Source organism: Leuciscus leuciscus, assembly GCF_965113295.1.
Source record: "Leuciscus leuciscus genome assembly, chromosome: 6".
Lineage (NCBI taxonomy): Eukaryota > Metazoa > Chordata > Actinopteri > Cypriniformes > Leuciscidae > Leuciscus > Leuciscus leuciscus.
This window is the reverse complement of record NC_138730.1, coordinates 22,794,863-22,809,355: the sequence shown is the minus strand read 5'-3', so window position 1 is coordinate 22,809,355 and position 14,493 is coordinate 22,794,863. Positions and strand designations below refer to the sequence as shown.

The 14,493-nt window shown below is 37.5% G+C and overlaps 1 protein-coding gene across 1 annotated transcript in view; it reads right to left on the bottom strand.

Annotated features, from left to right (window-relative positions):
* col11a1b (collagen, type XI, alpha 1b) overlaps window positions 1-14,493 on the bottom strand; it is a 93,749-nt gene that overhangs the window by 7,122 nt on the left and 72,134 nt on the right. The window contains exons 45-56 of the mRNA XM_082172835.1: window positions 12,365-12,418; window positions 10,111-10,218; window positions 8,114-8,167; window positions 7,428-7,481; window positions 6,626-6,679; window positions 6,453-6,506; window positions 4,622-4,729; window positions 4,468-4,521; window positions 3,859-3,912; window positions 3,715-3,768; window positions 889-942; window positions 153-260 (exon numbers count right to left, since the gene is read on the bottom strand). Coding sequence (XP_082028961.1) covers window positions 153-260; window positions 889-942; window positions 3,715-3,768; window positions 3,859-3,912; window positions 4,468-4,521; window positions 4,622-4,729; window positions 6,453-6,506; window positions 6,626-6,679; window positions 7,428-7,481; window positions 8,114-8,167; window positions 10,111-10,218; window positions 12,365-12,418 — 810 coding nt within the window. The remainder of the gene's footprint in view (window positions 1-152; window positions 261-888; window positions 943-3,714; window positions 3,769-3,858; window positions 3,913-4,467; window positions 4,522-4,621; window positions 4,730-6,452; window positions 6,507-6,625; window positions 6,680-7,427; window positions 7,482-8,113; window positions 8,168-10,110; window positions 10,219-12,364; window positions 12,419-14,493) is intronic.

Genomic DNA, 14,493 nt, shown 5'->3' with positions numbered 1-14,493 from the left:
CATGGCACACATACTCAAACTTACTGACAAGACAAGGAGAGTGATTCAACTTGAAAAGCTTAATGATCCAAATTAAGAGATTCTTGTGTACTGCTCTAATGCAATTATGCAGACAATTTGGATATATGAGATATCTTTTTCCAAATGCATACCACAGGTCCAGGGATGCCACGTAAGCCCTCAGCTCCAGACTTTCCAGGAGGCCCCTGGGGGCCCACAGGCCCAGTTTTGCCCACTGGTCCCTCAGCACCGGCCTCGCCCTGTGTGATGAAAATAGAATTAAGGAATAATGTACTGATCAATACAGCAAATTATAATTTTTTTAAATAATAAAATACACTGATAAATAATTGGACATTAAAAAATGATTTAATTTGATAAAAATGATATGTATATTGTGACAAATTGTATAATGTGCAAAAATATTTAAGGCCCTTCTATAAATCTAATGTTTTTTTTTAGCCATTCAAATTATCTTTTCAATGTATTCCTTTCTTTTTCTTAAATGAAAACTGTGATATCCATGCAAACATGGGTAATGTGATAAGATGAATAATATCATTGGATCAACAAATCATTTTGAAGAACAGAAGCTTTTAGAAGAAGAAAAAAAAAAATAGATTTCCTGTCACTTCCTGTGATTGAACCTGTAGTATAAGCTTAATTTGCCCTGGCATCCAATTAGGCTTTCTTGTGCTCAGATCTTTCAATGAGGATTTTAAAAGTCAGGACCACTCAGTGTCGTGAGAGATTGGATTCAACAGACAAAAGCAAGGACAAATAACAAATCAAGCATTCAAAAGGACAAATGATTTACGCTGCAATACAAATGACAATCATGTTGTTTGGTTGTTCAGGTGCTTTTTTATATAATGGAATCGGTCTTACCTTTGCACCCTTCTCTCCTTGCCTGCCTTCTGTACCACCTGGGCCAGCAGGACCCTTAAGGAGAGAAACACAAAACTCAAAACACAACCTTCCATACAGAGATAGTAACAATAAAAAATGTGCTGCATCCAAATGTACCATGACAAAGTTGCCTCCATTTTATCCCCATGACAGAAAATACATTTTTAGAAGCCCTTGTTCATCGATATCTCATAAAAACCAAAACATGCCCCAGAAACCACATATAAACACTTTTATACCTTTTACATCCGTAATGACGTCTATGAGGTTTAGCTATTGCTAATGCGCTACCATTTGGTAATGGCGTAACATAGTTTGAGATAAACTCTCTAAAAAAACAAGTCTTATTTTCATACACAGTATTGATTCAAGTAAATTGTTTCAAAGATGGTTTGATATTTTTACCTGAAAACAAGACCAAAATCCTGTTTGAGACAATTAATTTTGGAGTGAAGGTGTTAGCAATAGCGATGGCTAATGGCGTGGGCAGGATTCCAGATTTTAAGCTATTTATGTCCCCACATTTGTGAACACTATTAAGAAGAATATTCAGATAAATAGGTGATCACTAGTGAAAGACTTAATGATGCTATTGGTTTCTCAGCTTGAGCATAAACACAGTGCAGCGCAACACCCAAAAAAATCCATGATCAATATGTGTGTGCATTTAGATTCAAGACACAGAGAAGGCCGAGATCTGCTGAATGAATCAGCTTTCTTCGCAGACCTATTTAAGTTGTAAGCAAGACGGGTAAAAACGGAAACCCCGGCATTTTTATTGCTTTTAGCTCACGTCTCTGTTGATACATTTATGCAACAATAAAGCTCACTGTAGAAAAGTTACGAGCCAACGACTGAAAACTATAAGTTTACTGTGGTAAATACATCAGATCATAAAAGACAGTGTTAGAGCTAAAAGTGTAATCTATTTTAAGCCAAATCTTGAGGATGGCACCAGAGCTGACAATGACATCTCCATTTCCTTTCGGCTATCACATTGCCGTCACAGTGCTGTCATTCAAACCTCTTTGGTCAATATTCTATAATAGAAGTGTCTACATGTCAGCCTCAGCTCAACTGCTCTTGAGCAATGCAAACTGATGTGAGGAGACCAGGTTTTTTTTTTTTTACCCACACAGGTTTTATGCTTCACTGGAATTTTCCCAGGCACAGCGTGTGCTCTTTACTCACTTGGGAACAATTTACTGAGGGAAGACCCAGTAAAATCCTGACTGTGCTCCGCTTTTAAAGATTTATTGTTTGTGTAGTTCAGATCTGTTAAAAATAAATCTGCCCCATAAAATATAGGCTTCTATTAGCATGAATTTACAAGGGAAGCTCATAAACCTATTTGAAAACATTTGTCTCAGCAGATTACAAAAGGAACAAAGGGGTAATACAAAGGTACATTTTTACATTTTCTTAATGAAAAGTGGTGCTTGCCCATGCAAAACCAATGCTGTTTTGAGTGATTTAGTACATTTCTATGTGGTTGCAAGGGTGTTGTCAAAAGATCCCTTCATCTGGTACTTGTTATACATCAAGATTCGACACTTACAGAGGGGTCTGTTTAAATATCTTACACCAAGTCTGAGCTGTTGTAATAATAATACAACCAAATCAGTGTTGGGGAGTAGTTATCTACAAATAGTGACACTACGAGTTTAAATACATTTTTCAGTGGCTTGACAGTCTAAACAAACTTTTAAAATAGTGTTGTGTTTTTAGTAGCAAGCTATTTTTTCAACCAAGTAGCAGTGTAGCGATCACTATGCTCAGAATATGAACTGAGATGCACGACAAGCAAATTATTCAATTATTATTTAGTTATTTTTCAATGAATGCATCAAACGGTACGAAGAGCGATCCAAATTGGTTGGAGATTCGGTCTGAGTAATTCAGCCTGTTTGCTCAAGCACTGAATCATTTTGCGGGGTAAAAATAGCGCTAGATTAAATTGTATAATTTACCTACAATTCACTTAGAACAATCCTGGAATATACACTATGGTTTACAAGTGGTGAAGAAGATCTTTCAGATTAACAGTGAATGTACAGCTTGTGATAAAGACGTTGCACAAACACACCATGTTTTAGGAAATGTACCACGGGAAGCGTATTCTTTTGTTTTTTACGCATGTAAAGTTGCATTCATTACTATAGCAACATTAGGGCCCATGCACATTTTCTTTCAGAATCATCATTAGTCCATAACATATCCCTGATTCATGGTACAACATAAAATAAAATATTTGGTATGTTAACCAATCGCCCATCACTTGTCAGACAAGAGCTGTACTCCTGTAGGCTAAATACAACATAAAGTAATACCTCACCACCAGATACATCACTATTTTTCTCATTTTAGATAAGATTTGAGCATGTGGATGGATTTTGCTTTTATGTTCTTCAGAATATGTGGGAAATTGTGTTTTTCATCATCTCCATAATGAGGGTCAGAGAGAAATATCCTGTACAGTGCACAATGGTCTGATTATGCATTTTTTTTATGCAACTTTTCTTCATATTATTTTAACAAATGCACATTACAAATACATTACTTTAAATATACATAGTTATTTGTAACCTGATAACTGTAATCAAATAACTATATCAAATATAAATATCTATATCAAATATTGTCCCTTCAAGTAGCTTAAAAGTACTTTTTCTTAGTAGCTTGTAATGCAGCTAACTACTTTTTCAGAATGGTAGCTTGTCTGTAGTTAAACAACAAGCTAGTCATAATTTACAGTTTTAAAGTAACTTCCCCAACACTGAACCAAACGCCTGGTAAGGTACTCACTCGCTTTCCAGGGGGTCCTGGAGGACCAGCTTCACCAGATGGACCGGATGGACCCTGTGGTGCAAAATTCAATACATTAACTAGAAATTTGTATTATGTTTGAACATAAAATATGATTTTCATTGAGAGTCGAGCATCACTCACAGGCTGACCGGCCTCTCCATCATCTCCTTTGTCTCCAGGAAGGCCATCCAGTCCCTATGTGAAACAGGACATTACATCACAACATTGCCCTAATATTTCATTTCCATCAAATATCATATTATTTGTACACATAAATATTTGTATCCCAACATTTGCTTCTTAAGTGTATCGGACATGCATATAGCCTGAATATCGAGCCTGTAACTAATGATTATTCTGAAGATCTGTTGATTATTTATTTTACTGATATTCCACATATTGCGCAAGGATTTCCTTTCAACAATATTCAAGGAAGCCTATATGCTAAAGACTATGAAACAAAATGGTTTAAAATATGAACATGCTTAAGTGGAAACATAGACGCATCACACTATATTTTTTAAATAAAGTGCTTTGTAAAACTTGCGTTGCACACGCTTTTCCCCTCGCTCGCTCTGTTGCCTCCACCATGTTTAAATGCATTATTTCTCACAGAAACTGAATTGTTATTTTACAACCACAAAGTGACAAAGGTAATTTGTGCACAGTGCAAACAGCCAATTAATCGATAATGAAAACTGTTGTCAACCACTTTGATTATTGATTTGAATGCCTCCATATTACACTTACACCAACTCCAGGCTCACCAGGGGGACCTGGATCTCCAGGGAAGCCAATAGGACCCTAAATGGGAAAAAAATGGGATCAATTCAATCATCATACAGTATTATTTCAATTGAACAGATGAAGGGTGTCTTCTGGGATGTCGTAGACAGAGACTTACTGGGTTTCCTTTGGGACCGTCATCTCCAGGGGGTCCTCTTGCACCGGCGGGTCCTGCAGCTCCAGGAGGGCCGGCTTCTCCTTTCTCTCCAAGCTCACCTTTGGGTCCCTAAGAAAGGACACAACGATTTTCACCCAACTATGATGATTATGCAAAAAAAATAACGATGTAGTTCAAAGCTGGCACTATGGTGTTTTCAAGGCCAAGAAGAGGTAGAATAACTGTAAAGTGTTTGTTGGCTAATGTGATGGGAATGTTTTATGTAATGGAAGACTGTAGATCTGACCTCGGGGTGAGGGTGTAATACTCAGAGTTAGTATTAATGATCTTGTGTGTTGGACCAGGGCGGTGAGAGTGTATAGATGCTAAAGACTTGGTGCTCACGTGTGGTTTGAGGAAGTGATAGTAGCTTTTTGACGGGACTCCGTCACAACACTTTGGGAGGGAAATTACCTCGAAGTATTGGACTGTATTGTAAGTATTCAGGAAGGGAATTATCTCAGCATACTGTAGTATATTATTTTATTTATATTGACAACGGGAGATTGTTTGAATTGTCCGTGGAGAAGAAGTCAGCTTTGTAGGTTGTATTCATATTGCGAATTTTGTTTTATCCAAAGCAACTTGTGGAATACAGCAGCAAGCGATTCATCGTGAAGAGGCAAATAAACACAAAAAGTGCTCCAAATACAAAGTTTCAGACATTGCTTAGAGTACAATAAGCAAGAATCATGAGGGATTAAAGGAAAGTGAAAGTGTTTTTTATGATGAGGTTAAGTTCTCATGGAAGAGATTTCAGCTGTCTTTTGAATGTTGTCAGAAATACTGCATTCTGAATGAAGGCAGGGAAATCATTCCACCAGCAAGGAACAGTGAACGGAAATGTTCTGGAGAGTTATTTTGCACCTCTCTGTGATGGTACCACGAGCCGTCGCTCATTTACCGATCTTAGGGTTCTGGTAGGGGTGTAGACTCATAAGAACGAGTGGAAGGCGCTGAGCCTGTGGTAGACCTGTATAAGCTTTATAGTTTATAAATAAGCTGTATAATGCCTTGAACTTGATGCGAGCAGTGCAGAGAGATGAAGAGAGGTGTGACGCTGGCTCTTTTGAGATCATTGAAGACAAGACATGCGGCAGCGTTCAGAATTGAATTGAATCTCTGAATATGAATTGAAGTAGCCAACTGGATGGATTGCAATTCAAATTTGAATTTAAGGAAGTAGAATTACACTGAACTGAAATAAATATAACTGCAACCAGTATATTAATAATAAGTGTAAAAAAAGGCTGTCAAAACTAACTTTGAATGTTGCCTTAAACTTCTGTTCCAAAAAGAAAGTCATAATAAGATAAACTGTCCTCTTTAGTCTCAAAAAGCACTTCAACCAACAAACAAACATCATCTTTTAAGATGCTGATTTCACATGAACAGGTCTGTGCAGCAGGCGGCAGACAAAATAATGTCCCTGGGTGATAAAGGATGATGATAACAGCAACCATCTGGAATGCAAGTGATGTTCAACACAGCATATATGAGTGTATACATGTCCGTGAATATTGAAGTCTGTGAAGTCTACAGCAGAGTCAAATGTAGTCATTGCAAAGGACTGTAGCAGCCTTAAACTGCCTGCGCAAATTATACCATAACGATCATTAGCTGAATGTGTTCATTTTGAAAACAGAAGGATTTGTGTAGTTATGTTCCCTGAATGTCAATAGATTAGCCTTCTAGACTAGCCTAATCTTATAGATTACATGCAGGTCAGATTTATAAGGTGAAAACCCAGAAAATTATGCTCCACAACTCTAAAACACAAAAATATACTTACTCCTGGACCAGACTCCCCTGGTGGTCCTGGATTACCAGCCTCACCGGTCTCACCCTGAGGGGAATAGATAAAGGGAAACAATAAATGTGACATCTGGGTACATCCAACATAATAACTGCAAAAATATTTAGGCATAGTCATGTTTTGAAGAGATTTATTCAAGAAAAACCCACCTTTTCACCATTTCCACCCATTGAGCCGATACCTCCAGGAGGGCCAGGAGCACCCTGTCAAACAAATAACAACATAGCTGATTCAAAACTCTCCGGCCACATTCACACAGCAGCAGAATACGGTCCTCAGTCCTGTATTTGAGTCCTTAATATAGTTACGCTCACTCACAGTTCAGTTATTCACTGGGGTGACAACATCATTCTAAAACTGAACTCACACCCGTACATTTTCAGCACTCACAAACACATTCTCAGAAAACCCAAGCTGTGTGAACGGAACTGGACAACTAGTTGTCTGTCATGTCATACAGTGCGAGAGAGCCGCTCTGCACTGCACAAACACGTGTCTACCGTTTCGTGGCGGGTTTTCGGGAGTGGTAACTTACTGCAACTTAGATATTAGCTGTATGTCATCTGAAGGTTTTAGATCCAGTCACTCTTCTCCACAATGCTCCGCTCTTCCAGATATAAAAGCTGCTGTCAGTTAATGAAGATTTGACTAATGAACTTGCGGTTTGATAGATTGACTCTTATCGTATCAAAAGTGATAAGACTTTTCAGTTTTATGGACATCGCCATCTTTGATTTTGGTTTCTGGTAAGAGAATTCGGACTTGACTCCTGTTGCATGTTCATATAGACAGTATTCGCGACGCTACTGCAAGTTGCTGTTTGAACGGGACATTTCGAGACTCACACCAGTACGTAAATGAGGTTGTCAATCCCCAAAAAATGACAGAGTGAATATATAGTCTCTGATTCACTTCTGAGTTTCTATACAAATATATTACAGTTAAACTCACATCTGCTCCACTAGAACCTTGAGGACCTCTGGGACCAGGAGGACCAGGTGGACCCTGTAAAAGAAACAGCCGTTGTCAAACAGATTAAGACATTAAACAGGTCAGAATGATTCACAAACTTTTGGTTTGAATCTGCCCATTAGAAGATACATTACAAGAATCAGCACATCCAAATGACTTTCTTTGTGAATCAGTAGCACTAATACTTTAAATGTGCAGTCACATTAGCAAAATTTCAGCACAATTTTGCAGGCAAAAATGGTTGATTCTCTACTGTCAATAGTGTAGCAATGCATTAAGCGCCGCTCACACAGAAGTCATTTTCAAACCAAGGAACTCTCTATTGGTCAACATGGTGAATTTGCATGACCAACTTGAGCATGAGCATGAGCGAAATCTGTGCAGGGAACTTTTGCCGCCCTCACGTGAAAGTCACAATCATGTAGATTCCTATTGAAATGACTGGATTTTACACACAGAATTTTGAGGGGCAACGGTAAATGTGACCGCACCTTAACACAAAATACTAGTTATTTATCACTTGCTGTTTTTATAACAGCATTAAGTTAAATATAGATTCACAAACTTTTGTTGTAAATGTATTTTAATGGAAAAATATGTATGATTACATACCTACTTAAAACTAATTATGACAAAATGATGCGTTTTGACAACTACAAACTCACCATTGAGCCAACGTCTCCATTCTCTCCTTTCTCACCTGGTGGTCCTGGCAAACCCTAGAAAAAAACAAGTTTTACATATTAATCTGGCACAATTCCAGTTTATATATTCCCACTTATTACAATTTAAAAAATGCTCAGTAACAGGTTCAGTAACAAGAGAGGATATGCTGATATGTTTCCTCTTCCCTCATGAACAAAATAATTTAGAATAACTAGAATAATTTAGTCTCACAGTGTTGAATATTAATAATATACATTTACAGCTTTGAGCCATTGGGTAAACACTATTAATCAAACAACATTTTTTTGGTAATTAGCAGTAGAAGGAACCTCATGGCAATTAGCGCATTTGCATGTGGGTGCCTGTGAATGTGTCACACCCCGTGTCACTTTGAAAATATGAACACAAAAAGAGGCAAATCTTGGCAAGCAGTTCATTTTGCAATATAATTGTGCTTGACTAAAGAGGTTTGAATGATATTCAGATCATTATCACCCAACAATACCAACAGACGTCTCTTCATTGTTAATAGTTAACATCTGTAATTAGAAGGATATTCTGGGTCATTGTTTTTGGCAGACATGCTCTTTGGTACCAGCGGACGCATATCTTACTGCTTATTGTTTGGATAAATGTTGTGTTGCTATAAAAGGACAGAACTGTAATTTCACAGTCATTTTGAGGCAGACAATATTCCCAAATGCCAAAACAGCTAATACGTATTATTTGCAGTCTCAGTTTTGAAAAGATAATTAAATGTCTCCATTCTAATAAAGCCCAATTTCTCCCCATTAGCAAGTTATTCGAAACTTCAGAGAAAACAAATTAAGATGGTTAATTTCTTCAGATCAAAAATAATTATTGCGGAGGATCAGTGAGATGCACTAAAAAGGAGACGCAGAGCACAAACAATTAGCACAGTTGCGATGAATCACCATTCCTATTACCTTTCATTACTAGTCAGTTGGTTTGATTGACTGTATAATATTGCTGTGTTGAGTAACAGCCACTGTTGTCATTTGAAATTCACCCCATTATTCCCATAAAGGTGAAGTGTGTGATTTTTTCGATGTTATAATACTTTGTCATATCTCAATACACAGAGACAGCTACACTACAGTTCAAATGTTTGGGGTCTGTAGGATTTTTAAATGGTTTTTACCAAAGCTGTATTTATTTGACTCAAACAAATATGTGGGGGTGGGGGTGGGGGGGTTGAGTAAACATTTGACAAAAGTAAAAGTAAAAGAAAAAAGTTGACAAATTTTAATATAGTTTTAATATATTTTACAATGTAATTTATTCCTGTGATGGCAAACCTGAATTTTCAGCATCATTACTCATGATCCTTCAGAAATCTTTCTGATATGCTGGTTTGCTGCTCAAAAGCTGCTTTTATTATTATATGTTGAAATCATATGTCGTGCTTAATATTTTATGGAAACCGGGATTCTTTTCAGGAAAAAGGATGCTTTGATGCACAGAAAGTTCAAAAGAACATAATTAATTTGAAATAGAAATATGTTGTAACATTATAAATTCATTTACCATCAGTTTAAAGAATCTTTTCTGAATAAAAGTAAAAAAAAAATCTTATTGACCCCAAACTTTTGAATGGTAGTGTATTAGTAAACAAGCTGGTTTCCCTTTCTGTTTCAATATTTGCAACAATGGCTCACTCAATGGCATGCACTTAGAATGGAATCCGTTTGTCCAAAATCTGTTAGTTTTTTTGCTATTCCAATTTGTGGCACAGAAACTACACATCATCTTCAAAACATCAAGTAAACTAAAAGTGATGGAAGCAATCAGCCATGTTTAGAGCAAAATAATTGAATCCAGATTTTTTTAAATGGCTATTGCTCTCCTTGCTCAATTATCCTGCCTCACAGTCTTAGATGATATTTCATATTCAAGCTGTGTGTATATTAAACAATATGAATGCAGCAGATCCATAATAGGTGTGTTTAGATTAATGTAAAGATGAAAACTGTACCTGGAGTCCGACGGGACCGGGAAGACCTGGGAAACCACGGGCCCCCTCATCTCCCTTCTGCCCAAACATACCCTGCTGACCTCTGGGTCCGGGCTCGCCGTCACTTCCCTACATGAGAAAAACAGTCAGACAAACAATAACACACTGACAGTTAACATCTGAAACTGATACAAACTCTGAACTTGATGGTGGAGAAGTGTAGTGCAACTCTCTGTACAAGTAAAATCTAATTTCTGACTCAAGAATGTCTTTCAAACTATACTGTACGGCGCAGACAAGCATGAAAATTAGATCTACCCCCTGAGACATCAAAAGTCAAGCTTGAAAAGATGTGCCATTCAGAGTAACGCCCAGAGGAATTATGAAGGGTGAGAATGTGCTGCCCTCATTTCTGACGCCGCTTGCTCTACAGGGTCAGTGGAAGGGGAAGTTATTAAAGAGATATGAGGTTAGATGACTGAATGGCAAGTCACTGCAGGATATGATAGTGTATTTGTTTAGGAGACTATTGAGGAAATGCAATATTGATTAAATATTTTGTAAAAAAATAAAATTAATAATTATAATTATCAATGGTTGTATTTAACATGTCAATTAAACACGTTAATTTAATACACTAAACATCTTTAAAAAAAATTACTCAAAATGCACTAATTGTATATTAATCATTGTATGTTTTAATCACAATAATGTTTTTACAATTTTTCATTTGGGGGCTTTTTATTTAATTGATTGATATAAGTGAAGGACAAAAAAAGGGGGGAAACCATGCACTCCCTCCTTAAATGTTTCTTAACATAAATAAAAATAAATAAATAATAATAATAATAATAATAATACAGAACATAAATAAAATTGCAACATTAATATTTACGGATGTCATAATTTCTCTGCTTTCAAATGTTAAACCATAGATCTTTTATTTTAGAAACCACAGGAACACCTTAAAGCTTGTCTTTTGTTGACAACAGATTTATAAGCAATTCTCATTACAAATCTAAGAAGATGGTTGGCATTTACAGCAAAATGAGTTGCTCTAAGAAACTGAAAACATTTGATCGTGAGTTCCTTGTGTGTATAAAATAAAACAGTGCTGCGTTTCACTCTGAAACATGCAGCGCATCTGAATATATACAGTACTTGTATAATTAAATAATTAAATAGCAGTCTTTACATTTTGATAAATCGCACTGACTTCCAAGTAAAGCCATATGGTATACTCGCCAACACCATTTTTCTTTTCTTGCATTTGGCGCTTGTCAAATGTTCATTCTGGGCTCAGGGCTGAAATGCCAAGGGTGTCCCACACAGCACCAGTAGCTATTGAAGTGCTGTCATTTAGCAATTTGTGTATTGTTTAAGGCCATTTCGCATTTCACTTGAGGAAACACAGAATTTGTGTGGAATCACATACCTGCATATAATTAATTGTATAATTTTTTTTAATGTAAAGTTCTAACAAAAACTTATGCACAGAAAGAATCCTTGTTTGGTCAAATATTGCTCATATTTAAGTGACTTAGATCTTTAGCAGCATTAACATCATTAAGTAATCTAAAAGATTTACCATCTCATTCATTTCCGAATTTGTAAGATCCTATTCAGTAAAGCAGAATAGTTTCCAAGAATGTTCTTCACATAACTGCACAGAATAGGTGTAATTATCAGCTTTTATAGAGCTAATGTATCAAGGAAACAGAGAGGCCCAGCTGGGAGTGTTCAGCTTGAGTCATAAACTTTAAACATTCAACTGTGTGCCACCTGGCCCTGACTACTTACTCACACTGCTGCTTTATCAACTCAGCAGGCTGCCTGACAGAGGCAAAACTGAGCAAATGTGAGTAGTTAGTCATTCAACAGACACTTTTATTCAAAGCAACTTAAAAGTGTACTTAATACAAGGGAAATCTCCCTGGAGTATGTGGATCAGGGTCAAACAATCAGGATGGCCCAATGTGAGAATATTTTGTCCAGTTGACATAACTATCACCCTCCCTATAAGGCCAATTGTTACAATGTTGCAAGTGTTTTAATGACTTCCAAACACAAAACATTGGATTAAACGAATCACCATTTGCCAGATTTATATAAGTGATCCTTGATATACAGTATATATGCTTTTTTATTAAGTTAGGCTACTTTATATGTGTGAAATCATAGCAGTAACAAAGATCATTTGAAGATGAATGGAGAAAAGAGGAAAACATTTGGATTTGATCCCATATGGCTGAAATGAATGGTTGTAAGTACTCACAGCAGGACCTGGAGCTCCAACTACACCCTGAGGACCTCCTGGGCCTGGCGGACCCTACAGTAACAGACAATCAGGGCAAAGATAAGGACTGGTTATAAATAATCTATATCTCATATGCTCATTCTAAGATAATATTTGTTTAAAATAGGGTTTCTTTTGAATTCAAGTGCATAATTAATAGTAAGTGCATAATTAATGCAACTAATACATAAGAAAAAAATATGATCTCACTTTATATAAAGTCTCTTTAACTACATTGACAGTCCATGCAACTACCAATTTGATGCTTCAAATAGTTAATAAAGAGATCATAAAAATAATCCATATGAATCGAGCGGTTTAGTCAAAATGTTCTGAAGAGACATGATGATGAACAGATTTAATTAAGGCTTTTATTCACATATAAACATTCATCAACACACACATCAGTAATGATAGACGGAAGTGCGAGCCTGTTCGCTTGACGTGCGAGAACCAATGAGGTTAATTCTCGTGTTACGCAGCACGTTTGAGCTTCCGCAAAAACCAAAGAGGTTCATTCTCGTGTTAAGCAGCACATTTGAGCTTCCACAAGAACCAATGAGGTTCATTCTCGTGTTACGCAGCACATTTGAGCTTCCACAAGAATCAATGAGGTTCATTCTTGTGTGTTTCTCAGCACGTTTGAGCTTCCGCAATAACCAATGAGGTTCATTTTCATGTTACGAAGCACGTTTGAGCTTCCGCAATAACCAATGAGGTTCATTTTCATGTTACGAAGCACGTTTGAGCTTCCACAAGAACCAATGAGGTTCATTCTCGTGTTACGCAGCACGTTTGAGCTTCCGCAAAAACCAAAGAGGTTCATTCTCGTGTTACGCAGCACGTTTGAGCTTCGGCAAGAACCAATGAGGTTCATTCTAGTGTTTTGCAGCACGTTTGAGCTTCCACAAGAATCAATGAGGTTCATTCTTGTGTGTTTCTCAGCACGTTTGAGCTTCCGCAATAACCAATGAGGTTCATTTTCATGTTAAGCAGCACGTTTGAGCTTCCACAAGAACCAATGAGGTTCATTCTCGTGTTAAGCAGCACGTTTGAGCTTCCACAAGAACCAATGAGGTTCATTCTCGTGTTAAGCAGCACATTTGAGCTTCCACAAGAACCAATGAGGTTCATTCTCGTGTTAAGCAGCACGTTTGAGCTTCCACAAGAACCAATGAGGTTCATTCTCGTGTTACGCAGCACGTTTGAGCTTCCACAAGAACCAATGAGGTTCATTCTCGTGTTAAGCAGCACGTTTGAGCTTCCACAAAAACCAAAGAGGTTCATTCTCGTGTTAAGCAGCACATTTGAGCTTCCACAAGAACCAATGAGGTTCATTCTCGTGTTACGCAGCACGTTTGAGCTTCGGCAAGAACCAATGAGGTTCATTCTAGTGTTTTGCAGCACGTTTGAGCTTCCACAAGAATCAATGAGGTTCATTTTCATGTTACGAAGCACGTTTGAGCTTCCACAAGAACCAATGAGGTTCATTCTCGTGTTACGCAGCACGTTTGAGCTTCGGCAAGAACCAATGAGGTTCATTCTAGTGTTTTGCAGCACGTTTGAGCTTCCGCAAGAATCAATGAGGTTCATTCTTGTGTGTTTCTCAGCACGTTTGAGCTTCCGCAATAACCAATGAGGTTCATTTTCATGTTACGAAGCACATTTGAGCTTTCACAAGAACCAATGAGGTTCATTCTCGTGTTACGTAGCACGTTTGAGCTTCCGCAAGAACCAATGAGGTTCATTCTCGTGTTACGCAACACGTTTGAGCTTCCACAAGAACCAATGAGGTTCATTCTCGTGTTATGCAGCACGTTTGAGCTTCCACAAGAACCAATGAGGTTCATTCTCGTGTTACGCAACACGTTTGAGCTTCCACAAGAACCAATGAGGTTCATTCTCGTGTTACGCAGCACGTTTGAGCTTCCGCAAGAACCAATGAGGTTCATTCTCGTGTTACGCAACACGTTTGAGCTTCCACAAGAACCAATGAGGTTTATTCTCGTGTTATGCAGCACGTTTGAGCTTCCACAAGAACCAATGAGGTTTATTCTCGTGTTACGCAGCACATTTGAGCTTCCTGAAGAACCAATGAGGTTAATTCT